This window comes from Rhinatrema bivittatum, chromosome 2 (genome assembly GCF_901001135.1).
Source record: "Rhinatrema bivittatum chromosome 2, aRhiBiv1.1, whole genome shotgun sequence".
In the NCBI taxonomy this organism is placed as follows: domain Eukaryota; kingdom Metazoa; phylum Chordata; class Amphibia; order Gymnophiona; family Rhinatrematidae; genus Rhinatrema; species Rhinatrema bivittatum.
The window spans coordinates 370,567,440-370,593,739 of NC_042616.1; the positions used below are offsets into that span (position 1 = coordinate 370,567,440).

General features: G+C 47.1%; 1 protein-coding gene across 1 annotated transcript in view; it reads left to right on the forward strand.

Annotated features, from left to right (window-relative positions):
• Positions 1-26,300, forward strand: part of GALNT12 (polypeptide N-acetylgalactosaminyltransferase 12) — a 396,917-nt gene that overhangs the window by 159,140 nt on the left and 211,477 nt on the right. The window contains 3 exon segments of the mRNA XM_029589963.1: positions 25,399-25,537; positions 25,539-25,579; positions 26,207-26,300. Of these exon segments, the coding sequence (XP_029445823.1) occupies positions 25,399-25,537; positions 25,539-25,579; positions 26,207-26,300 (274 nt within the window).

Genomic DNA, 26,300 nt, shown 5'->3' on the forward strand with positions numbered 1-26,300 from the left:
TAGGTGAGTGAATTCCACAGACATTCCACGTGATCACATTATTACTAGAATTAGAGATGAAGTATGATACAGAATTTTGCAATAAACCATATTAGCCTCTTACTGCAGCGAGGATCCTCCCAGCCGGGATCCCCCACTGTGCACCAAGGACTTCCCCTCCACCCTTGTGATCTGACCACTGAACACCTTATTACCTTTAATATGCAGAGAACAAGTACTCCTTGAGAAATTCCCAGCCCTACCACCCTCCCCTTCCCTTCCCCACCTCCCAACCCATCCAGAACCATTGATCCTAACAAAGGGATCGAGATCACTTGCCCTTATATATATACCTCCTACCCCACCTTCGGACCCCATCAACCCCTTTCCCCCAGCACAAGCCCTCTCCCTCCTCTATATACAATTGTATACACTCATGGTAAGTTATACCCTTCTATGTGAGAACCCCAAAACCCAAGCCTGGCAGGACACTTCAGTTCCCACCAAGACGTTATAATTACCTGGACCCAGCAAAGATTAGTAATGCTCATGCCAGAGCACTACTATCTATATCCCCACCCCTCCCCACTCCCTAATAAATCACAACCCCTTTCCCACTTACCAGCTTCCTTATGTTACAAGTGCAGGGTGGATATTCTGCATTAACCCCTCACGTAATACAACAGCATACTGAGTTATAGAAAAAAAGAAACCCCAGGAGTAGTAGATTGTCTGTCCTGCATAAAGGCACTTAGGCACCCCGCCAAACCCCAGGTTCCATGCAGGAATGGCCATCACATTACCATACAGATAAACAGAAAAAAATAAAGAGCACCATTCGCTTGTCCAATATTAACTCTGCTTTATCGACGGATGCCGCAGCTTTCTTCCTCCTCTCTCTGCACTGACCTCCTCCTCTAGATGAGCGGCGTGCCAAACCAGCGCGACCGTGACCCGGGACCCAAAAGTCTGCGGAGGCCATTTGCACTGTCTCCGGGCGCTCTCCACCGAAGTTGTCAACAAGGAAGAAAAAAATTTTAAAAAAACCCCGCCAGTTTCACCATCACTGCCCAGGATATTTAAAGCTGTCCACGCCATAAGGGGATGCTATGAAAGGCCCCCAGGAAACTGACACCGGGTCGGCTGCATGAAGAGGAAAAAAAATATATATATAAAAACGCCGCCTCCGCAACCTCTGCCCAGGAAACATAAAATTGTCCGCATCAAGGGGGGGATATATTGAAAGACCCCCCATGCGACTGCCACATGTTCAGCCGCATGAAGAAAAAATAAAAACGCTGCTCCCACAGCCGCTGTCAGAGAAACTGAAAGTGTTCCGCGCCACAGGCGGGGGCGCCATCAAAAGACCCCCCCTGCTGACTACCACAAGTCCGGCCGCATGAAGAAGAGAAGAAAACGCCTCCACAACCGCTGTCCAGAAACTTTGGAGCCGTCCGTGCCCTAATGGAATTCAATAAGGAGGTCCCATGTGACTCCCCACGTGGCCGGCCTCATAAGCCTGCTCCATGCCGGTGATGAGCACTCCCCCGCAGTACTTCTCTGTCAGCCTTTGAAACCGCTGTGCTTCCTCAATCGACTCAATCCACTTCACTCCCTGTTGGCAACACCACTCGCAATTTGCCGGGAAAACTAGCGTGGCCGCAGCCCCTGCTCATCGCTGAGTGCCAGATCACATTACCATACAGATATATGCACATAAGTCGCCGCTGCGCCGAGACAGCCGCCGAGAAATCCTGAAGATCAGGATCCTGTTGTTTTCAAAGGTAAGCTCTTTTTACTCCGGGGCCGCCTGCAAATCTCTTACTTATGAGCATTAATTAAAAATTTTCGCCACCACTACTCGGGGCCTAGTGGAGCTGAAATGCGATGGTCCCAGACGGTGAGCCCTCTCAATGCGCAGCCTCCATGTGTGCGGGTGGGGGGCCAGGTCTTTTTCCAGCCAGGCCTCTAGCTTCAACGCTAATTGTTGATCATCAATAGTTTCACGCAGCCCAATAAAACGCAGGTTTGATCTGCAAGACCTATTTTCCAGATCTTCAATGCGGGCTGTTTGTTTTGCTACAGTTTTCTGCAGCACACTGATCTCAGATTGTACTGTGCTGAGGCCATCTTGTGTCTCCGAGACCTGGACCTCTATCTCTCCAAACCTGCTCTCAAATTTCCCTAAATTTGCCGAGAGCTCAGTGACTTTTAGCTGAAAGATTCTGAAGCTCTGCGTCCTAAAACCTCTAGTATCGCACACTTAATGTCAGTGATGGGTTGTGCAGGGGGGGCTATGACAATCACTCACTGCGGCCATACCTGGAGATGCGGCGGGCTTTGGACGTTCCTTCCCTTTTTCCTTTTCCTTGCGGACCACACGAGATGACATGCCCACCACCACAAAGCACAGGTGCAGTGGCCTCCAGATCCTAAAAAAATCCCCTAATCTGACTTCAATCAGGGGGTGGCTGGGATCCGATTCAATAGGCCTAGGGCCGAGGAAGAAGAAATCACATCCTCTCCCTTCTGAATCGGTTATTTACTCTTTCGGATAATAGAAGGACTAGGGGACATTCCATGAAGTTAGCATGTGGCACATTTAAAACTAATCGGAGAAGAAAGTTCTTTTTACTCAACGCACAATTTAAACTCTGGAATTTGTTGCCAGCGAATGTGGTTAGTGCAGTTAGTATAGCTGTGTTTAAAAAGGATTGGATAAGTTCTTGACGGAGAAGTCCATTACCTGCTATAATTAAGTTGACTTAGAAAATAGCCACTGCTATTACTAGCAACAGTAACATGGGATAGACTTAGTTTTTGGAAACTTACCAGGTTCTTATGGCCTGGATTGGCCACTGTTGGAGACAGGATGCCGAGCTTGATGGAGCCTTGGTCTGACCCAGTATGGCATGTTCTTATGTTCCTAAGATTGCCAGGTGCATGACCTCAAAAAAATATCATATAGTTACATATAATATGTTATAAATCTTCATTTTCCCAAAGATATTATAGAAATAACCTCCTTAAAATCCCTTTAAACCGTTTGAAAAAGATGGCGGTAGGACGCCGGAGCTGTGGGGAGCGTCCTTTCTTGAAATCGGCGTGGTAAGTTTCTTTCAACTTCACATGCTATTTTGCTTAGATATGTTTGTTTGGGAACTTAAATGTTGAGAAATATGGGCTGTGTTTAATTTAATTTGTTGTAGGTAAAACGAGAGGAAGAGATATGTGATATACCACAAGCGTGGTCATTCTGCGGGAGTTGGTTATGATGTAAGGAGAACTGGGAGTCGAGGAATGTATCTGTATATGTGTGTCTAATGGTTCTTGGACGCACAGGTAATGACTGTAAAATATTTATGGAAGAAGGATATGTTTGAAAAATGTGTTTGGCTGAATTTTGTTATTTAAATATGTTAATTTTTGTAGGAAAAATATACATGGGAATACTTGAATGATTTGAAGACATATGAGCAGCAGTGAATATATTTTATGCTCTCCTGAAGAAGCTTGTGAAAAGGCGAAACATGTTGGGAGGATGAAGAGAATATAAAAACATTGCAAGAATTTATGAGAAGAGATTGTGATCGTTGGAAGTGATTAAAAATTCTACAGCATAAGAAAAATGTATTTGTGCTGTTGAGAAGCCACTTGGAAGAAAAGAAGGGTGTGATTGTAAAAATCTCAATACACAAGAAAAGATTTGAAAAATGTTTTTAGATTAGATATGTGTGAATATAAGTGTGAATGGTTTGCAAGTAGGGGGTTGGGAATTTTTTATATTGGTATTCCTTTGGTCTATTTGAAATTTAGAAGATTTTAAGGAGGTTATTTCTATAATATCTTTGGAAAAATGAATAAAGATTTATAACATGTCACTATATGATATTTTTTTGATTATTTTTGTGATATATTATTGATTGCCAGTGTATTTGTATCAGGTGCATGACCTCAGTATACTGTAAGGTTGCTGTGGTGAGGTTGACTCAGCCTATGGGGAAGGCCCCATAGGCCCTCACCGACATCTGGTGGAGCTATGCAAGGAAGAGAATGAGTCAGGAGCTTCACCTATACTAACCACTTTCCTCTTGGGTTGAGCTCTTCTGTTCTGGGGGCCAGCAAGTCTTAGGCAAGAGTCTCTATTGTAGTGGTGTAGGCTAAATTGCAGGACCAGACTAGGGTCAGAAGCAGGCGAGAGGGGTCAGTATCCAGGCATGGTCAAGGGCAAGCTTGGATCAGATCCAGAAGTCAGTCTGAAAGTAGGCTAGAAGACAAGGAGAAAGATTTGACACAGCAGGGCAGGGCTGGAGAGATTAGGCAGGCAAGGCTGGATCAGGAACACAGGAATCAGGAAGCAGCAATTCACACTACACACTGGATGCAGGTGACCCATTGTTGAGGCTAGGAAGGAGTATGCCGGGAGCCCTTAAGTAGTGAAGTCATTTATGGACGCTGCAGCCTTTTACCACCGTGGGCCTTTTAAGTGGAGCCAAGTTGGGTGTTAACTGTCCTGGCTATGTATGAGCTCTGTTGGGGAGCTGCCGTGGAGGGGAGGTCCAGCTGTCTGCAGAGTCGGAGGTGAGGGATGGCAAATGTAACACTTACTTGGTGTTCTGTGTTGCCCTGACAATGGATGCTGAAGAGGAGAAATAAAATGTGCCTTTACCTCCACTCTAAACCATCTAATACCTGTCAGAGTTAGGAGAGAAATTGGGTCATTTGCAGGTATGTGAATTGGGGAAGGGGGTGGGGGTCATGCTAGAGCCCTCATTTTTTTTTTAAACAATCGAAGGGGATTGAGGGAGCAGTGGACAACTGTTTTATTTTGCATAGAGATCAGGTGGGGTGTAGGGGCTGATAACTATTTTATTTCACAATGCAGAGGAGCTGGAGGGGGGGACATGAGGCGCGTGAATTAAAAAAAAATAAAAAATAAAATTGCAGCAGCACTGGCAACTGAAAGTTAGCTGGGTAAGTTTAAGGCAGTATTTTTTAATAACCAGACCTACCTGGATAGGTTTAGCCAGGTAGTGCTGAATATCTGTCCTACCTGGCTAAACTTAAGCCCCAAACCCAGAACACACCTGACCCCTCCCACCTTTTACCTAGTTAAATTTTACCTGGGTAAAATTTAGCCAGTTACAGAGAAGAAATAGTCATTTCATGGATTTGGGCTGGGTAATTTCAATTTGTTATATAGACAAAACCCTTTGAATATCGATCTCCTAGTTTCTTGCCTAATCATAGCAAAGTTTACAAATTTGTTTATTTAAATTATTTTTTTACCATTTTTACAATTATATTATTGATCAAAGCGGTTTACATAGCCAACAATAAAATAATAGCAATTAAAAAGATAAAAATGAATTACAAAAATAAAATGCATTGATTAATTCCAATCTTTGTTAGAACAAAAAAATAAATAACTAAAAAATCAGGCAAAAATAAAAGAAACAAAAAATAAAGTTGGAGAGAAATACAATTCGTTTCAAATCCCTATGCTAAACTTACTGGTTCTTTATAAACTAGAAAAAAAACCCTAATATAGTTTACTTAACTCAAGTACAGAGAAAGCGAAGAGTACGAAAAACCTAGAAGAATTTTAATGTGAGATGCCTGTTCCAATTTATAATGTGAGAAGCAGACATAGAAAAATCTACATTAGTATTTACTACAACCATAAAGTAACAGTGCTACAAAACAGGAAGCGTGCTTTGTAGTTATAGAATTCTGAGAATAAATCAATTTATTATTATGCAAATACCTTGTTGTGATTGATACTGAGGCACAGCCTACTCCAGACAGCATTTTTATATGTAGAACTAGCTACCCAATAAAAAAAGGAATTAGTGACCCCTTCATTTGGACAGAGTTCTGGAGTCTGATATACTGCTGTCTTCTGTTTCTTCATATGAGAGAAAGTACTTGTGTGTGTGTGTGTTAATGTCTGTCATTGACATATATAAAGGAACTGTATGACCATATATGGGATGATGTTTGCTCTTTGTTCATCAAGAATGGAATTGACACATCCATTGTGTCAATGGATGTGTCAATGTGTCAAAAGAACCATGACTGTCTCACTGACAGATTAACCGCCATCGGCATCAAAAACACAGCCTTAAACTGGTTTAAAGCCTTCCTCCAGAACAGATATTACAGAGTCAAGATCAACAGCAAAGAATCTTTTCCATTCAGTTCCACCCTCGGAGTCCCTCAAGGCTCGTCGTTATCACCAACATTATTTAACATCTATCTACTCCCGCTTTGTAAACTCCTCTCCGAACTCAAATTAACACATTACGTGTATGCAGACGACGTCCAAATCCTCCTACCGATAATAGATTCTCTGGACAGTACTTTACGTCATTGGAACACCTATCTATGCTCCATTAATAACCTCCTTTCAAATCTTAACCTGATTCTCAACACAAACAAGACCGAATTCCTCTTAATCACACAGGATGGTAACTTTTCTCTAAACAACCTACCCCCTACAACGCTCCCAACCATCTCTCCCAAAGTCAGAAACCTAGGGGTAGTCGTGGACACTCAATTGAGCTTCACAGGCTTCATTAACAACACAATAAAGGAGTGCTACTTCAAACTTCAAGTATTAAAAAGACTAAGACCCCTCCTTCATTTTCAAGATTTCAGGTCTGTCTTACAAGCGATCATTTTTTCAAAAATTGATTACTGCAATGCTCTTCTTCAAGGCCTTCCAGTCAACTCCATTAAACCTCTCCAGTTGCTTCAGAATGCAACTGCAAGGATACTCACAAAGTCTAACAAAAGGGACCACATAACACCGATCCTTAAGAAGCTCCATTGGCTCCCAGTCAAATTCAGAATCCTCTACAAGCTTTTAGTAATCACCCACAAAGCCATTCTTAACATCTCTCCGCTGGACCTATCATACCCTGCAACTTCATACTTCAACCCGTCCTCTTAGATTAGCGCAAAGAGGGACTCTTAGAACACCTACATTCAAAACCTCCTTTAGTAAAAGAGCCTTGTCCACCGCAGGCCCCAAACAGTGGAACCTGCTCCCACCGGACCTTAGGCTGGAACAATGCCCAATTACATTCAAGAAGAGACTTAAGACGCTACTATTCAGACAAGCCTTCCCATAACACTCGTTCCTGTGCCTCATCCTCCATGGACCTTCTCCTCCTAAGCTCAGATGCCTAAGCACTTTTTCTTCCGCTGCCTAAGCTATTTAATGTATGTATATTAGTTTCATTAAATCTATGGTAACCCTCCGCTACCCTCCCACCCCCCCCCCCCCCCCCCCCCACCTCCCAACCCCTTACAATCCCTCATTCCTACCCCCTCCCTCGGAATACCTTGTTACCCCAAAAAGCCAGCTCTTATCAGTTCTTACCAGTTTTGACACTTTACTTCCCATGCTTAAGCTGTATCCAAGTTTTTCTCTCCCCCTGTTCTATGTAAGACAACTTTGTCACTGTTTTTTATGGTTGCAATGTAAACCGGAGTGATAATTAACTCTGTTATTTGAACTTCGGTATAGAAAAGTTATAAATAAATAAATAAATAAATTGTATCATCTGGTGTTCTATATTCTTGGCAATAATTGAGACAAAAGGGCTGTATAGGAAGCTGATGCTTTTCTGAATTGGTAATGCCTGAACATACCCAGATCAGTCCAGAAAAGTGGGTTGTGTATCCCTACCAGCAGGTGGAGTCAGAGAACAATTAGAACTTTGGGCACTGCTACATAACGAGTGCCACCTGCAGTTACTCAGTATTTATCTGACTCCCGCGGGTGGTACAGATGCACACCTGCAATCTTTAGTTATATTTTTTATTTAGTTTGAATTTAATTTTTTGGTTTACGGTCGCTTCCTGAGGTGTTAGGCGCTTTCGTGGGCCATCCCTCAGTAGAAGCCGGGCGTCCGGGGAATTGGATATTCCTGTCAGGGTTTTGCCCGCCACAGTTCAGTGTCTGACGACCAGGGTCTCCTGGCTACTCACCACAGTCTCTGCTACAGCTGCTCCCTTGTCTCCTGCAACAGCTTTTCTCTGTGTCTTGGTAAAGTTTAATTTAAAAAAAAAAAAAAAAAGAGCTTTTTTCAGTGCTGAGGTAAGGTGAGGTGCAGGAGGGACCGGGTCTTTTAAGGCTGGCCGGGGAAGCTGTCAGCAGTGTTCCCTTCAGCTCCCAGGGCTCCGGGTCGTTTTCTGAGGGCAAGGGTGAGTTTTTCTCAGTGTGCCTCATTTACTCGCCGCTTCCCTGCTGGGGGGCCTTGCGATTTCACTATAGACAGGATCCTTTCCCGCGGCACGGCTGTGCGTGTTTTTTTTCTCCTCAGCCTGAATGAAGTCTTAGCCTGCAGCACGAAAAGTTTGTTTTTCTGGTCCTGCCTGACTGAAATTTTCTCTGTGTCGCATCTCCGAGCGTTTTTTTAATTCGCGCCCTTTTCTATTTCACTTCAGACTATCGGCGCGCTGCTGCGGATGGGACTGAAAACAGAATCGCGGGCCTGCTGCGCGTGTGGGTCACGCGACCAGGCGTTAAATACGGCCTTCTTATGCGCAGCGTGTTCCCCGGGGTTAGAGGGCTCTTCAGGGATTCTTGCCTCCTCCCTTGGGGAGGGAACGTCTGTCTCGCCTTTGGCTTCACGGGAAGAGGATTCTCCGCCTGTTCTAGCCCGGTGAGGGAAGACCTCACTGGGGGAACTGATGATATCACCCCAGCTGACTCTCCAGTGGGGTAGGGGGACCCAGAGGGGTTTTCCCCAGAATTTGTCGTCCTTATACACCAAGTTTTTCCTAGCAAGGAAACGCTCGGCGGTAAAGTGGCCTGGTCTCCTGAGGGCAGGTTCGGACCTTCCTGAAAAAAGAGGTTGGGGTACAGACCCTCATCAGCGCGCCTCTCTGATCAGGCTCACCCTACAGGGGATTCTCTCCAGGGTACGCAAGATCCGATCTCGGGTATGGGGGGACGCCGGCTTCTGGGGTAGTAGGGGCGGCAGACCCGGATCCGCGGCCGGATCCGGCTGATGTGGATACTGATGATCCAGTTGAGCCCGATGACCCTCCTGTGGAGGGGGATGACACCAGAGTGGTGCGTTTGTTCAAGTGGAATGAGTTAAGACCCTTTATTCCCAGGTCCTTGAAGTTCTGGGACTTAAGGTTTCTGAAGAAGAGTCTGACAATGAGGGCATCAATCCAGTGCTCGACGGAATTAGGGGTCCCACAACATCTTTTCCTCTGCCTAAGAAGGTTCGCAAACTAGTGACCCGGGAGTGGGAGCTCTGGATTTCGGCTTGAAGGTGGGCAGAGCTATGGCGAAACTGTACCTATTATCGATGTTTTGGATTTACTGAAGATTCCAAAGGTGGAGGCTGTGGTCTTGGCAGTCCCGAAAAAGCCCACTATCCCGGTTGCTGGGGCGGCTGCCCTTAAGGATATGCAGGACCGCAAGCTGGAGATCCAGTTGAAGCGAGCATTCGAGGTTGCCGTGCTAAGCCTTCAGGCTTAGCACGGCAACCTTAGTCCAGGAGTCAGCTGCCGGGGCCAGTACCGGCGACAGTGGGGCTTTGCAGTCCACCCACCTAGAAGCAGGCATCGCTTATGCTGCAGATGCTTTCTATGATCTTGTGAGGACCTTGGCGAGAGGTATGGTGTCCTTGGTGTCAGCGCGGCGCCTCCTCTGGCTGCGAAATTGGGCAACCAAGTCCCAGCTTTGTAATCTACCAAGGGCAAGCTCCTGTTTGGGGAGGATCTGGATCATCTAGTAAAGCTGCTTGCCAAATCCAAGGGCAATCGATTGCCGGAAGATAAAAGATCTTCTAAGAAAGTCTTCCCTCCTCGAGCTAGGTTTCGGGACTCTCGCCGCTTCAGAGCGGGTAGATACTACGCACCTCCTGCTTCTAAACCTGCTTTGGGGCTCCAGCAGTCTTTTCGAGGGAGTCGCCGGCCCGGAAGAGATTCGGGACATCTTGGTGCAGGAAGTAATAAAAAAAACCCCAATGAAGCCACGAGCACCCATTCTGTCGAAGCTGTCGGAGGCAGATTATCCAACTTTTACACGGAATGGGCAAGAATTACATCAGACCGCTGGGTCTTAGAAGTGATCAAAGACGGGTATGCACTGGAGTTCTCGCGCCCGGTCCAGGAGGTTTTTGTGGAGTCCCAAGTGGCCTCAAGTGTCAAGCGAGAGGCAGTCCGGGTGACTCTACAACGACTTCTTGAGCTCAAAGCTATTGTCCCAGTTCCGGAGACTCAACAAGGATGAGGTCGGTACTCCGTGTACTTTGTGGTCTCCAAGAAGGAGGGCACATTTCGACCCATCCTCGATCTGCAGAAGGTGAACCGTTGCCTTTGAGTTCCTTGCTTTCGTATGGAATCCCTGAGGACAGTGATGGCCGTGGTTCGAAAAGAGGAGTTTCTCGCTTCTCTGGACCTCACGGAGGCGTACTTACACATTCCGATCCATCTGAATCACCAGAGGTTTCTGCGGTTCAAAGTCTTGGGACAACACTTCCAATTTTGAGCCCTCCCATTTGGTCTCGCAACAGCTCCTCACACGTTCACCAAGGTGATGATGGTGGTGGCGGCCTTCCTTTGTCAGGAGGGAATCTTGGTCCACCCATTCCTGGACGACTAGTTGATTCGCGTGAAGTCTCGGGTGGACTGCGAGAGATCAGTGCACATGGTAATGTTCACATTGCGATCCCTAGATTGGGTAATCAATGTGCAGAAATCACTTAGAACCCACTCAGAGGTTGATTTATCTCGGAGCACAATTCAAAACCTTGCTGGGCAAAGTGTTTCTAGTGGTGGACTAAATAGGGAAGTTGCAGGAACAAATACATTCCCCCGCCCCCCCTTCGAAGGAACAATCCCACAATGTGGCATCATCTTCAGGTCCTGGGCTCCATGGCTTCAAGGTAGGACTTGGTTCCTTGGGCATTCACTCATTTAAGACCTTTACAGCATGTGCTTTTGTCTTGCTTGAGCCCAGTGTCAGAGCAATTCCATCTACCAATGTCTCTACTTCTGGAATCCAGAGCCAGTCTGTCAGGCTCAGTGGGCATAGACGTTTTCGTGTGTCCTTGGCCCACGGGGATTAAGCTGTATGCCTTCCCGCCCTGGCCCCCTCATAGGTCTGCTTCTCCGTCACATAGAGCGGCACCTAGGAAGAGTGATTCTGGTGGCGCCGGAGTGGCCAATCTGGAACGGGGAGTGGATTTGGACACTCAGAATTGGCTGATAATTTCCACTGATGCCAGCCTCTCAGGTTGGGGAGCGGTGTGTGCAGACAGGTCCACCCAAGGGCTCTGATCGGCGATGGAAAGATCCTGGTCCATAAACCGGCTCGAGACCAGGGCTATATGTCTGGCCCTGCGGGCGTTTCTTCCCTGGATCCAGGGCAGAATGGTGCAAGTCTTCTCTGACAATACGACAACTGTGAAGTACATCAACCGGCAAGGCGGGACTCAAAGTCCCGCCGAGGCACTGGAGGCATGTCTTCTGTTCACCTGGGCGGAGTGCCATCTCGAGGGCACTCCGCGGGAGTAGAGAATGTGCAAGCCGATTATCTCAGCTGTCAGCAACTAGACCCAGGGGAATGGGAACTCTCTCGAGGCGTAGAATCTCATTTACACCAGATAGGGAACTCCTCAGCTGGATGTGATGGCAATGCAGGTGAACGCAAAAACAGTTCGTTTTTTCAGCCGTCGCCGAGAACAGGGCTTGGTGGGCATAGACGCTCTCGTGTGTCCTTGACCCACAGGGATTAAGCTGTACACCTTCCCACCCTGGCCCCTCATAGGTCGGCTTTTCCGTCGCATAGAGCAGCACCCGGGAAGAGTGATTCTGGTGGTGCCGGAGTGGCCATGTCATCCGTGGTTCAGGGATCTGGTACGCTTGGCTCTAGAGGGTCCACTTCAGCTGGCTCATCTAACGCATCTGCTCCATCAGGGGCCCATATTTTTGGATCGGGAGGATCGCTTCTCTCTCACGGCTTGGCTTTTAGAGGCGACGTTTATGCTTGAGGGGTTATTCAGAACAAGTCATTTCCACCCTCCTACAGGTGAGACGTCCAGCCACCTCTATGGCCTATGTGAGAGTTTGGAAGCTTTTTGAGACGTGGTATCAGTGTTCCTACGACCCTTTAGCGGTGCATGTTCCTTGGGTGCTTGACTTTCTGCAACAGGGCCTCGCTAAGGGCATGGCATTCAGTTCCCTTTGTGTACAAGTTGCAGCTCTAGGTGCCTTGCGGGGAAACTTTGATGGCTGTTCGTTGGCAGCGCATCCGGATATTGCTCAGTTTCTTAAGGGGTCAAACATTTGCGCCCTCCCATCCGTTCGGTGTGTCCGGATTGGAGTTTGAATTTAGTCCTGCGAGTTCTATGTGGCGCTCCTTTCGAGCCTCTTTGTGGAGGTTCCCTGAAAGATCTGACTTTGAAAAAGGTGTTTTTGGTGGCCATTTGTCTCTGCCCGTCAGATCTCAGAGTTGCAGGTGCTGTCTTGTCGGGATCCTTTTCTTCGGATTTACGACGATCGGGTATCGTTACGTACGGTTCCGTCCTTTGTCCCTAAGGTGATTTCAGCCTTTCACGTCAATCAAACTGTGGAGCTTCCAGGGGTTCCCTAACTGGTCCCGGAAGTCTTCTCAGAACAGAAACCTTCATCTTTTGGATGTGTGGCGCGCCTTATTGCGTTATCTGGAGGTTTTAATGACTTCAGACGTTCTGATCATTTGTTCGTTCTCTTTGGTGGCCCAAAGAAGGGGGGACAAAGCATCAAAAGCGATCATATCTCAGTGGATTAGGGAAGCCATTTGTGCAGTATACATAGCCCGAGGATGTCAGGTGCCTTTGGGTCTCAGAGCTCATTCCACTAAGGCTCAGGTTACCTCCTGGGCAGATTGTCAGTTACTGTTGCCTCAGGAGATCTGTAGGGCAGCAGTGTGGTCATCTGTTCACACTTTTACAAAACATTACCGATTTGGACGTTAAGGCTTCTGATGAACCATCTTTCGGGGAGAGTGTGCTTCGTGCGGGTCTTTCGGGTTTCCACCCAGTGAAGGGTGGCTTGGGTACATCCCAATTTTCTGGACTGATCTGGATATGTTCAGGAAATGAAAATTGGTTCTTACCTGCTAATTTTCATTCCTGTAATACCACAGATCAGTCCAGAGGCCCACCCCGTTCTTCAGATACCGAAAGACTGTCTTGGTCAAAACCTGCTTAAGTTTTTTATTATTGAAGCTCCTTTTTTGCAGACATGATTCATGGAGCAGTTTTTAACAGTTGTTCTGTCTGTTTTTTTGCCAGCGACGAAGTGGTAGTCCGGAAATTTGGTTGGGTGCTACCCTTCGTTATTTAGCTCTGTTAGCATTGGCTTGGGTACAGGTCAATACTGAGTGACTGTAGGTGGCACTCTCATTATGTAGCAGTGCCCAAAGTTCTAATTGTTCTCTGACTCCATCTGCTGGTAGGGATACACAACCCACATTTTCCTAGCGTGTAGCAGATGGACTCAAAACAAATGGGTATAGTGTGCTCGTGCTACCAGTTGGAGATGGATCTGACTTCAGCATGGGTACATATACCCCCACAGGAAGTGAAGCAATTCAGTAATTTCCGTCTCCAAAGCAGCTTGGAGCTACCCCACGCCGCTGAGCATGTTCCAAATTATATCGACTAAATTTATAGAAGAAATCTACTGAAGACGAGCCCCGCACTCCTGGGGTGATACCAGGTGGTCACTCACCCAGTTGAGTTTCCCGAGCTGACTTCCGTGGTCCCTCGGAGGTAGGAGCCTCGGTCTGGTGGCCAGTTCGCGGCAGGGACCCAGCCCCCAAGTGAGAAGGGCTCGGGCGCGGCCTAGAGGCAGCCTCGGTCCCGGCGTGGACTTGGCCCCCGAGCGGTTCGGGCGTGGCCTAGAGGCAGCGGGTGCACTTCCTTAAGCGCGGCGGTGAAGGTATTCCCCTCTCCCCCCCGCAGCCGGAGACTGCCCGGGTCGCAGCCGGGAAGCGCCAAAGACAAGGTAAGGCGTACATCTTTACTTGGTCTCTGAGGAAGTGTGGACTAACTGGGCCTGCTGGCAAGGCCGCCCGCCTGGGATGTCGCCATTTTTTGCCTACCTACGTCTCTTTTCTAATTGAGAGCTTTTGCTTGCTACACGCACGCGATAGGCGCTTGTTGTTAGCGCACGCGATAGGCGCATGGTGTTAGCGCACGCGATAGGCGCTTGTTATTAGCGCACGCGATAGGCGCGCGTTGTTAGCGCACGCGATAGGCGCATGTTGTTAGCGCACGCTACTAGGATATGCGCACATATGCTAAGACGCCCGTTATAGGTGCACATTTATGAGACGCCCGTTGATAGGCGCATATTTATACGACGCCCCGTTCATAGGCGCACTATTTATAAGACGCCTGCTATAGGCGCACGTTTATATAAGACGCCCGTGTATAGGCGCACGTTTATATAAGACGCCCGTGTATAGGCGCACGTTTATATAAGACGCACGTTCATAGGTGCACGTTGATAAGACGCCCGTTCTAGGCGCATGCTGTTACGCGCCCGTGTTAGGCGCACATCGTAGGACGACATCGCATTTGAGGCAAATGGAGCATAAGAAGGCCTTTGCGTCCGCAGAGCTGGCACCCCCAGAATCAGGCATGAATGCTCTTAGCCTCTGCTCAGCATGCAATCTTAGAGCCACACAGAGCGAGGAAGCAGACTCCCTATGTGCCCAATGTGAGGAAGCCATGGCAGTTCCAGGACTTTCTCACCAAGCCTATCATACGTAAGTGTGTTTCATTCACATGACTGTCTCAGTGTATAATACTGTACAATATATACATCTCATAACCTAATCTACCTAAATGCCAGCCTACTCTATACAATTGCATTACTTTGTCGATGTACATTACTCTTTTCAACTGCATTAACCTGATATAATAGCATTAACCTTTTCAACTGCTTTTCGGTATCTACTTTTCACAATTTGCCACCCTCCCCAACAATGCCTCCACACACTAGCCCCTGCCCCCCCAATTATCTATACAGACACCCCTCAAAAATATTCCTCCCCTCATACAGTCCCCACAACACCCAAAAAAAGACGTCTGACCCCCATCCCATATCCCCCACCTCGCAAGCCCTCACCCTCTCACTCATCTCTCTTCTACTCATTAACGCCCAATCACTGAAAACAAAAAACACACCTTCTCCACGATATTGTAACTGAGTCCAAACAAGAAATTTTCGCATTAACTGAAACCTGGTTTAACCCTGTGACCCCCCCTCATTAACCAACTTCCTGCTGAAACCTATGACATTTTCTCTATCCCCCGTAAAAAGAAAAGAGGTGGCGGCCTACTCCTCATAGCCAAAAAAGAATTCAGCTCACATCACAACCTGGCAATATTCCCAATCAATACGAAGTAGGTTTTTTCAAAATCTCATCCCTACAAATCTGTCCTTATCTATACCCCTCCTGGTCTACTAGAAAAAGACCCTCCCCCCTCATCGAATTCCTCACCATCCTCCCTCTCCCCCGACATCCCTACAATACTCCTTGGCGACTTTAACCTCCACGTCGACGCCTCTCCACAATCCCCTACATGCGAAGCCTTCATCTCATCCCTAGAGGCAATGGGCTTCACCCAACTTATTCACTCCCCAACCCACAAAGCAGGTCACAAACCCTTGACCTTATTTTTACTAACTCACTTCATCAATGTCATCCACACCCCACCACATGCCCTCCCGGGTCCCTGGTCTGACCACTCCATCATCAGTAACAACCCTCTCTCTCTACCACCCCCACCCACCCCCTCTCCTCCTCAACCCAAATCCTTCCAACTTCGTAAAACCTGCCCCATAGACACTCTTGAAATGGTGTGCTCCAACATTCCAAATCACATTGACCTGGAGACAGCAGATAGTGCTATACTCCTCCTGGGCAGAAACCACCCAAAACATAGCCACAACTTATGCCCTATCATCCACAAAACAATCACACACAACCACTTCATCCAAAAAACCCTGTACACCCAAACACTCAAAACCCAAAAAATCCAACTTAGAGCAGCTGAAAGACACTGGCGTAAACACCCCTCCCCTGCCACAAAGACCGTTTATTACCAACTCATGCATGCATATAGAAACGCCATTCAAACAACCAAAAAAGAATACTATGCGAAGAAAATTCATCACCTCCAATTCAACCCGAAAGCACTATTCACCCTAGTCTCAAATCTGACCAAACCCAACGTGTCTTCACCCCAAGTCCCCATCACACAGACCCGATGTAATGAAATCGCTCTCTTCTTTAAAAACAAAATATCCAACATCACTGCCAAGTTTACCCCCAATACCAAAATTCCCACAACACCAACAACATAATCCCTCCCACCCCACCTACACACACCCTCCTCTCTTCCTTTGAACCCTCCTCATCTCTAGAAATAGAGAACATTTTAAAAAAGATGAGACCTTCCTCCCACCCCTCGGAAACCATACCTACTAAACTACTACTCGCTATCCCTAAAACAATAGCCACTCCACTCTCCAAAATCGTGAACTGTTCCCTGGAACATGGCCTGGTCCCGAACTCCCTCAAACAAGCTGTGGTCAAACCCATTCTAAAAAAACCCTCCCTTGATCCCTCCAACCTATCCAACCTCCGTCCTATCTCCAATCTCCCTTTCCTCTCCAAAGTCATGGAGAAATTAGTAAACCACCGTCTCTCTGACCACCTAGAACAATCCAACATTCTCCCACCTACACAATATGGATTCCGAAAACACCTCAGTACTGAATCCCTACTTCTCTCCCTTACTGATACCCTCATCAAAGGAATGGATGCCGGCAACTCCTATCTCATTGCCATGCTGGACATCTCCGCTGCCTTTGACACCGTAAATCTTAACATCCTCATCAACACCCTCATTAGTATAGGAATCTCAGGTACTGCTCTTTCTTGGATTAAGTCCTTCCTCCAAAACCGTACCTACACAGTCCTCACTGACAACTTTACATCCCCCCCTGTCAATCTCGACTGTGGCGTTCCTCAAGGTTCCTCCCTTTCCTCCACCTTATTTAACATTTACATGCTCCCCCTTACAAACCTCCTCTCCAACCTTGGTATTACACACTTCATCTACGCGGATGATGTGCAAATCCTTATCCCCTTCACAAACTCTGTACTCATCGCAATCCAAAAATGGAACACTATTCTCACCTCCATAAACCAGCTCCTCACTGACATGCACCTAGCCCTCAATCCACAAAAAACCGAACTCCTCCTCATCTCCTCTAAACATGCATCCATACCCATTCCTTCCACTCTCCATTCCCCCAACTTGCTTTCTAACACAAGAAACCTTGGTATCATACTTGATAACCAACTTACCTTCAAACCATACATCAAATCCATCCTTAGCAGTTGCTATTTCAAACTTCAAACCCTCAAAAAACTCAAACCCCTTCTCTACTTCTTTGACTTCCGTACAGTACTCCAATCCTTAATTTTCTCTAAAATTGACTACTGTAACTCTCTCCTTCTTGGACTCCCTGCCACCCACATCAAACCTCTTCAACTCCTTCAAAACGCTACCGCTCGTATCCTCACTAATGTAAAAAAAAAAAGACCACATTACCCCCACCCTCACTGATCTCCACTGGCTTCCCATTCACTCACGAATTATTTACAAGACGCTTACCCTCATCCACAAAAGTATCACCAACGAACATTACAACTGGCTAAACCCACCTTTCCTTCCTCGTACCTCCACTAGACCTACCCGTTCATCACTCCAAGGAACCCTTATTCCTCCTTCCATAAAATCCACAAGACTCATTTCCACCACCAATAGAGCCCTTTCCCTCGCAGGCCCCTCCCTTTGGAATTCAATGCCTCTTCACCTACGCACAGAAACCTCCACTCCCACTTTCAAAAAGAATCTCAAAACCTGGCTCTTCCTCCAAGCATACCCCCAATCCTTTTCACCACCTACTAACACTCTCACCCAACCTTCATCTCTCACCAGTACCCCCCTAAAATCCTTTAATCCCCTCCAGGAACCACACCCAACACTTAACCCCCTTTCCCTCTAAGAACTTCAAACACTTCATTCAACCCTTACTTTAAAATAATGTGTCTGTTTTTATCTGCACTTATACAATTCCATATATAACCAGTGTACATACCATCTGCTCCTCAAATCCATGTATATATCTTATCCTTATGTATCTGTTCTCACCCTCCCCCACCCCCCCTTTTGTCTCTATCCCCTCCCTCCCCAAGTTATTTAGTTATCTGCTTTGTTACTGTATTACATATTGTTCTTTGTAAAGGCCTCACCTATATATTCCTTGTTTATAAGTTACTTGTAAACCGGCACGATGTGCAAACGGTTGCCGGTATATAAAATAAAATAAATAAATAAATAAATAAATAAGACTGGTCCCAGCCCAGCGGTTCATTAGAGAACACTCCAGACTTAGCAGGCCGCGGCGAGCAGCCAGGGAATCCGAGAGACCTGGTACCCCTGCGGCCAGATCTGGCTTCGCTTTCCTGGGTGGAATTATTTAAGGGGATTCACGCCTTTGTCCAGATGCAGTCTGCTCCTCGGATGGGTCTTTCCGTCCCGGTTGATCCGGCCCCTGGACCCTCGAGACCTAGGCGCAGCCACTCACCACCCGCAAGCCCCAATCATGGGGATTTGGATTATTCACAGGTAAGTGATGAGCCCCCCGAAGAGAATGAACTTCCCTCGGAGATAGAACCATATCGGACCATGAGACGCTTCTTTCGGAGAGAAGATCTGCCAGGCCTGGTCTCACAATGCTTATCAGAGCTGGACATTCCAGGCCAGGACCCCCCAGGGGTCCCTGTACAGAACCCTCTGCTAGAGGGCCTGCACCAAACGGCTCACCACTTTTCCCTCCTACAAGCGGCACAGCAGCTAGTCGAGCTGGAATGGAAGGCACCGGAGGCCTCATTCAAAGGGGGTCGGGCCTTGTCTGGCATGTACCCTCTAGATCCGACAGCCAAGGAATTAACTGGCGTGCCCCAGGGTAGACGCCATAATTAATGCAATCGTGAAACGCACCACCAATTCCGGTGGAGGGGGGAGCGGCTCTCAAGGATGCACATGACTGACGCATGGACACCATTCTGAAACAAGCTTTTGAGGTAGCAGCCATGTCCCTTCGAATCGTGACTTGCTGCAACGTGGTGACGCACTCCTGTTTATCACAGGCAAGAAACAACACCCCGAGACAAGACATGGAATCGGCTCTCGCATTTCTCACAGACGCAGCCTCCGACCTCGTCCGTACGGCAGCCAAGGGAGTGCCCTCCTCAGTGGCAGCCAGGAGACAGCTTTGGCTACGCAATTGGGCGGCCAACTCGTCCTCCAAGACTCGACTCACAAGAATGCCCTTTAAGGGTTCACTACTGTTCGGCAGCGACCTTGAGAATTGGGCTACTAGATGGGGTGCCTCTCCGTTACCCCGTCTACCAGAAGACAGGTCAAGGAGGAGCCAGCGTCCTGTTTCCAGACCATCCAGAGGTAGAAACTCGCAGCGCTTCAACCCTTACAGGTCTCGCTATCAAGCACCTCGTTCTCAAGCACCTCGTTCTCAAGCCAGGAATCAGCGCTTTCGGGCTAAGCACACCAAGAAGAGAACCGGCCCGGGTTCTGGCCCCAGCCGTAACCCACAATGACAATCAGCCGACCCATCTGGGGGTAGCAGCCATAGGGGGCAGGCTAACCCTCTTCTACCGCAGGTGGGTCGAGATCACTTCGGACCAGTGGGTCCTCGCCATCATCCGGGAAGGATATTACCTGGATTTCTTTCGGCTTCCGCCGAACAAGTTTGTGGAATCTCCTTGTTCACCACTCAAGACAGTGGCACTAGAAGTGACCTTACAGAGGCTCCTGGCCCTAAAAGCCATAATCCCAGTACCTGCGGAAGAGGTAACTTCTGGGCATTATTCCATTTATTTCATAGTACCCAAGAAAGAGGGCACCTTTAGGCCCGTCCTGAACCTCAAGTCAGTCAATCGACACCTACGGGTCCCCAGCTTTCGCATGGAAACTCTACGGTCTGTCAAGAATTCAGTACAGCCAGGGGAGTTTCTCACCTCCCTAGATCTGTCGGAAGCCTACCTGCATATCCCAATCCATCGGGATCACCAGCGCTATTTACACTTCAAAGTCCTGAATCAGCACTTCCAGTTCCGGGCCTTACCCTTCGGGTTAGCCACCACGCCGCGGATCTTTACCAAGGTAATAGTAGTAGTGGCAGCGGCACTCAGGAAGGAAGGAATCCTCATCCATCCCTACCTGGACGATTGGCTGATCAGGGCAAAGTCACCGGAGGAAAGTCACAGGGCAACCAACAGAGTTATAGCTCTTCTGGAAAGCCTAGGATGGGTAGTCAAAGTAAAGAAGAGTTCCCTCCAGCCATCCCAGTTGCTGGAATACCTAGGGGTCCAATTCGACACCCAAGACAAGGTCAGCCTGACCTCCAAGAGACAGTCAAAACTCCGGAATCATCTGCAGGTCCTTCTGAGCGCCAGCCGGCCCACAGCTCCGGATTATCTACAAGTCCTCGGCCTCATGGCATCCACTCTAGAGGTGGTGCCATGGGCGCGGGCTCATATGAGACCATTGCAACACGCCCTTCTATCTCGATGGAGTCCACGATCACAGGACTACACCATACACCTGCCTCTATCAGCCAGAGTGTGGAATCAATTACGCTGGTGGTTACGGCCCGGCCACTTGAGCCGGGTGTCAAGAATGTCCTCCCCAACCTGGATTCTGCTCACCACTGATGCCAGCCTGAACGGATGGGGAGCGCACTGCGAGGAGCTCACCGCCCAAGGACGGTGGACCAGAGAAGAGTCAAGGTGGAATATCAACCGGCTAGAGGCACGGGCAGTCAGGCTAGCGTGCCTGCAATTTGCCCACAGACTTCGTAACAGAGCGGTCAGAGTGATGTCAGACAACGCCACCACAGTGGCATACATCAATCAACAGGGCGGAGCCAGAAGCCAACAAGTGTCCCTGGAAATAACTCCCCTGATGATTTGGGCAGAGGCCAATCTTCAGGACATCTCCGCCATACACATCGCCGGGAAGGACAACACTGCAGCGGACTTCCTCAGCAGAGAAAGCCTAAACCCGGGAGAATGGCAGCTGTCACCCACAGCCTTTCAGATAATTGTGGATCACTGGGGGGACGCCAGCCATGGACCTATTAGCAGACAGATCCAATGCTCAAGTTCCCATGTATTTCAGCCGCAGGCGGGATCCTCGGGCTCAGGGGATCGATGCCCTGGTACAGCCGTGGCCTCAGGGGATCCTGCTATATGCACTTCCTCCATGGCCCCTGTTGGGCGCCATTGTTCACAGGATTCAGAGACACAGAGGCCTAGTTCTTCTAGTGGCCCAGGACTGGCCAAGAAGACCCTGGTACGCAGACATGAGAAGACTACTGGCAGGGAATCTTCTTCTTCTGCCTCCATACCGGGACCTGCTACGGCAAGGCCCCATTCTCCACGAGGATCCAGCTCAATTCTCTCTTATGGTCTGGCCATTGAGAGGGACTAGACTGAAGAAAAAGAGGATACTCAGCCGTGATAGATACACTCCTCCGAGCACGCAAGTTCTCCACATCACTAACATATATCAGGATCTGGAGAGTTTTTGAAGCCTGGTGCGACTCTCACGGCACCAATTCACATGCTGCTAAGATTCCTCTCAACTTGGACTTTCTACAAGATGGACTTCAGAAGGGTCTGTCCCTCAGCTCCATCAAGGTATAGGTAGCAGCGCTGTCTTGCTATGGTCCCAGACGTGACAGCAAATCCATTGCCCAGCACCCAGACGTTTCACGTTTCCTGAAAGGAGTTAAACACATTCGCCCGCCACTGAAGTGGCCAGTGCCCTTGTGGAACCTTAACCTAGTTTTGGAATTTCTAGCGGGATCAGCCTTCAGGCCCCTTCGAGGCCTGTCTCTCTCCGTTATTGACCTTGAAGATGGTGTTCCTTGCTGGCTGTGTGTTCAGCACGCCGCATCTCAGAGCTACAAGCACTATCCTGTCGTGATCCATTTCTCATGAATCACTCCAGAGGCTATCCATCTTCGCACAGTTTTCCCTCCTTTTTAACCCAAGGTGGTCTCACACTTTCACCTCAACCAAACCATATCCTTTGCCTACCACGGACGGTTTGAAGAAATCGGAAGAAGGTCGAATACTACGTCATCTCGACATCGGCAAGACTGCTGTCCAGATACCTGGAAATGTCAGAAGCAGTAACGAAGACGGACCACCTGTTCGTCCTGCACAGCGGGAAGAAGCAAGGGGAAGCGGCCTCAACGGCCGACCATCGCCCGCTGGATCAAAGAAATTATCAAGGGCAGCCTACGTAGAGGCAGGAAAACCACCACCTCTACAGATCAAGGCTCATTCTACCAGAGCGCAATCAGCCTCTTGGGCAGAAGCTAAGCTGCTGTCGCCTGCAGAGATATGTAAAGCGGCGACATGGTCCTCCCTCCATACCTTCTCCAGATTCTACCGTCTGGACGTTCAGGCCAGGGAGGACACAGCATTTGCGAGGGCGATCCTACACGGTCCTCGGGCAGCCTCCCGCCCAGTCCGGGAGTAGCTTTTGTACATCCCATTTGTTTTGAGTCCATCTGCTACACGCTAGGAAATGTTAAGATTACTTACCGTAATCTCCTTTTCCTTAGTGTATGCAGATGGACTCAGCATCCCGCCCGGCTGCCGGTCTAAATGGGGATTCGCTGACTCATGGTAAGCCATGTTTTGCTTATAATAGGGCTTCCACCCTGCCAGGTGTCGACGCCTTCCGGTTGAGAACACTGGCGGTCTCCAGCTACCATCAGTTGGTCAGGGTAATCCTGTTGATTAATCGATCGGTCAATACACATATAGCTATAACAGCTTTGCAAGGAAGATTACTGAATTGCTTCACTTCCTGTGGGGGTATATGTACCCGTGCTGACGTCAGATCCGTCTCCAACTGCTAGCACGAGCACACTATACCCATTTGTTTTGAGTCCATCTGCATACACTAAGGAAAAGGAGATTACCAGGTAAGTAATCTTAACATTCTGGACTGATCTGTGATATTACAGGAATGAAAATTAACAGGTAAGAACCAATTTTCATATGTTCATGATTGGGACATAAAGTTCATGTTAAGCTCTTCCCCTTGCAAATGACTTCATGTCAGGGCCTTTGTAATATATCCAGTTTTTCCTTTGCAAATTCTCCATTTTGAAAGCCAGTTGTCTGTCTGTCTAGTTATGAGTACTGCCCAACTGTCTGATCAAGACAGAATGCTTCTGCTTTTTGCAAGCTGTTACGCAAAAAGGGACTTTCACCCTGTCTGATGTAATAGACCAGATGCTGTTTATAGAAATGAAAACCTGTCCAAAAAATGGACTATCCAGTCTGCCCAGCAAGCTTCGTATGACACAGCAGTTAACTACCATAAGCTTGCTGGCCCAAACTGGATGGACCATTGGTCCTTTTCTGCCATCATTACTATGTTACCAATATCAGTTCAGTTGTGTTTTCTGTATATCTCTAGCAGATCTGTATTGACAGAGAAACAAGCATTCTATACTTGCTGGACTGACCTTTGGCCTGGGAAAAAAGAATGATTTTGACACTCACTTTACCTCCACCCATGATTGGGTACTAACAGCAGCATAACACGCAAACCACTCCTGAGCATGCAAAACAATGTGAATACGGGACCAGCATAAGCAGAAAAAGTGTGTGCAGACCAAGCTTATTTTTTTGCAGAGCACAGCGGCTGGACTTTTGGGGGGAGCCAAATCCACTGACCACCCAAAGCCAATGTTGCTCCTAGTTGAAAGTAGGATAAAATTTTAAACACTTTGCTTTATCTTTATATGCGTGAATGAATTGGTCCCTGAATATTTCTCCTAACTTTTGGTCTCCTACACTCCAACTTAGAACTAAGGGTCCATCAAGCCCAGTATCCTGTTTCCAACAGTGGCCAATCCAAGTCACAAGTACCTGGCAAGTACCCAAACAATTAGATAGATCTCAAGTTACTATTGCTTATTAATTACCGTCAAGGCAGTTTATGGATTAATCCTCTAGGAACTTATCCAAAGCTTATTTAAACCCAGTTACACTAACTGCTGTAACCACATCCTCTGCAATGAATTCCAGAGCTTAACTATGCGCTGAGTAAAGAATTTTCTTCGATTTGTTTTAAATGAGCTACATGCTAACTTCATGGAGTGCCCCTGGTCCTTCTGTTATATGAGAGAGTAAATAACCGATTTACATTAACTTGTTCAAGTCCTTTCCTGATTGTATAGACTTCTATCATATCCCCCCCTCAGTCGTCTCTTCTCCAAACTGAACTTTGACACCCCCCCCCCCCCCCCCCAAACTGGCCCTTCTTTCCTCTCTTCTGCTGGCTTCTGCCATACTAACATGCACAACAATTTGGGCTTTTAACTGCCTTACCTCAAATCTATGGAACAATATACTGCTATCCCTGTGATTTGAAACTTTTTGTTTCCAGAAGGCAAGATAAGGCCTGGCTGTTCAGTCAAGCCTTCCCTACACTGCACATAAGATACTTATCCCTCTCCTATCTTAACTACCCAAACTTTCCTGATCATAAGCCACAAGTTTGTCTGTCTAAGCTAATTCTACTATGTTGGTTCTTACTATCCTTGAACCAGATACTAACTTAGTTTTATACATTTTGTACTCTGTTCCTCTTTTACTTATTTTATTCCTTTTATTTCTCCCCATTCTACCAAATGGACTCTATCATTTTAAGTTATATCCAAGTTACTTGCATTCTAACTCCTTTCTTTATGTATTTTGCTTCACCTACATGCTCATGTTCTTTATTTTTAATGTTGTCCACTTTGTGACTGACTTAGGAGAATGTAGTTATCAAATGTTCATATTAAAAAAAAAAGTAAAATTCAAGAATTCAGATACGGTGCTCCGGTAATGTTACTTATTTTGCTCTGGAGCAATCTGTCAAAACTTTTCAGTTAAAACCTTTGTCTTGTTCTGCCTTATTTTCTGTAAAAAGAAATGCTGTTTTATTTCTAACAAATTTATTCTTTTTTAAAGATGACAGTAAACTGTGAAATTAGTTGAAAAGTAGAAAAGAAACAGAAGAAGTTTGATATGTAGACCTTGAATACATAATAAGATGATATGGTGGTGGTTTTTAGACTATATCTGTACAAACAATTAGATAATGAAGTGTCCCTAAATAAGATTTCCTGATGTAATTGAACAAGTGGTGTGTTTTATTTTTTGCCACTTGGATTCAGCCAAAAACAGAAGCGTAACCAGTCTTGCAATTTTTTAGGATTAAGGAGCAGGAGTCAGCAAGTGATCTGTCCTGTCATTGATGTAATTGAGTGGAATACATTTGAATATTTGGGAAACTCTAGGGAGCCACAAATTGGAGGCTTCGACTGGAGACTGGTTTTCACTTGGCATGTTATCCCAGAGGAAGGAGCAGAACCGAAGGCAGTCCCCCACCGATGTCATCAGGTCAGCTAACTGATTGATTGTATGCATGTAGATATTTATTTTTAAAACGAAACAGTCTTAGAATAATGTTGGAATAGTGTGGGCCCTCTTTTACTCATACAGTACTTCGTCCATGAGAATGCCATCATCAGCTCTTCCATAAAAACTGAATGGTACAGTTGGGCTAAACTTCCTTCATAAGCTACATTTTGATTATCTTGTCTGAATGGTTTTTCTTTTGAATACTTTGCCTCCAATATCTCTCTTTCTGAGCTTGGATATCTATCTTAGCTTTCAGTCTTGCCAGTAGTAGGTAGCAAGGGGTCCATAGGCTTATTTCTCCTAAGCCAATTTTTTCTTTGTTTCACTTCTTCCCTTGCCCCCAAAGTGGAAGAAGTTCAGAGCCAGTCAGAGTGCCTGGAGCATTACATTATTGGCTATAGTAAATTTGTGAAAGTAATCACATTTTATTTTATTTTCTTAGACATTTTCATTATATAGTATGCATGTTTGTTTACATTACTGTTTTTGTCATTTCATGCAAATATGCCTACAGTCCAGGTGTCCTGTCCTGTCCACTTCATTGTATCGCTTCTAATTTAAATATATAGTTATATGGACTCACTGTGAATTGTCTCTCTTCATTAGTTCTCCAACCATGGCTGGTGGACTCTTTGCTGTGAGCAAGAAGTATTTTGAGTACCTTGGCTCCTATGACACAGGAATGGAAGTATGGGGAGGA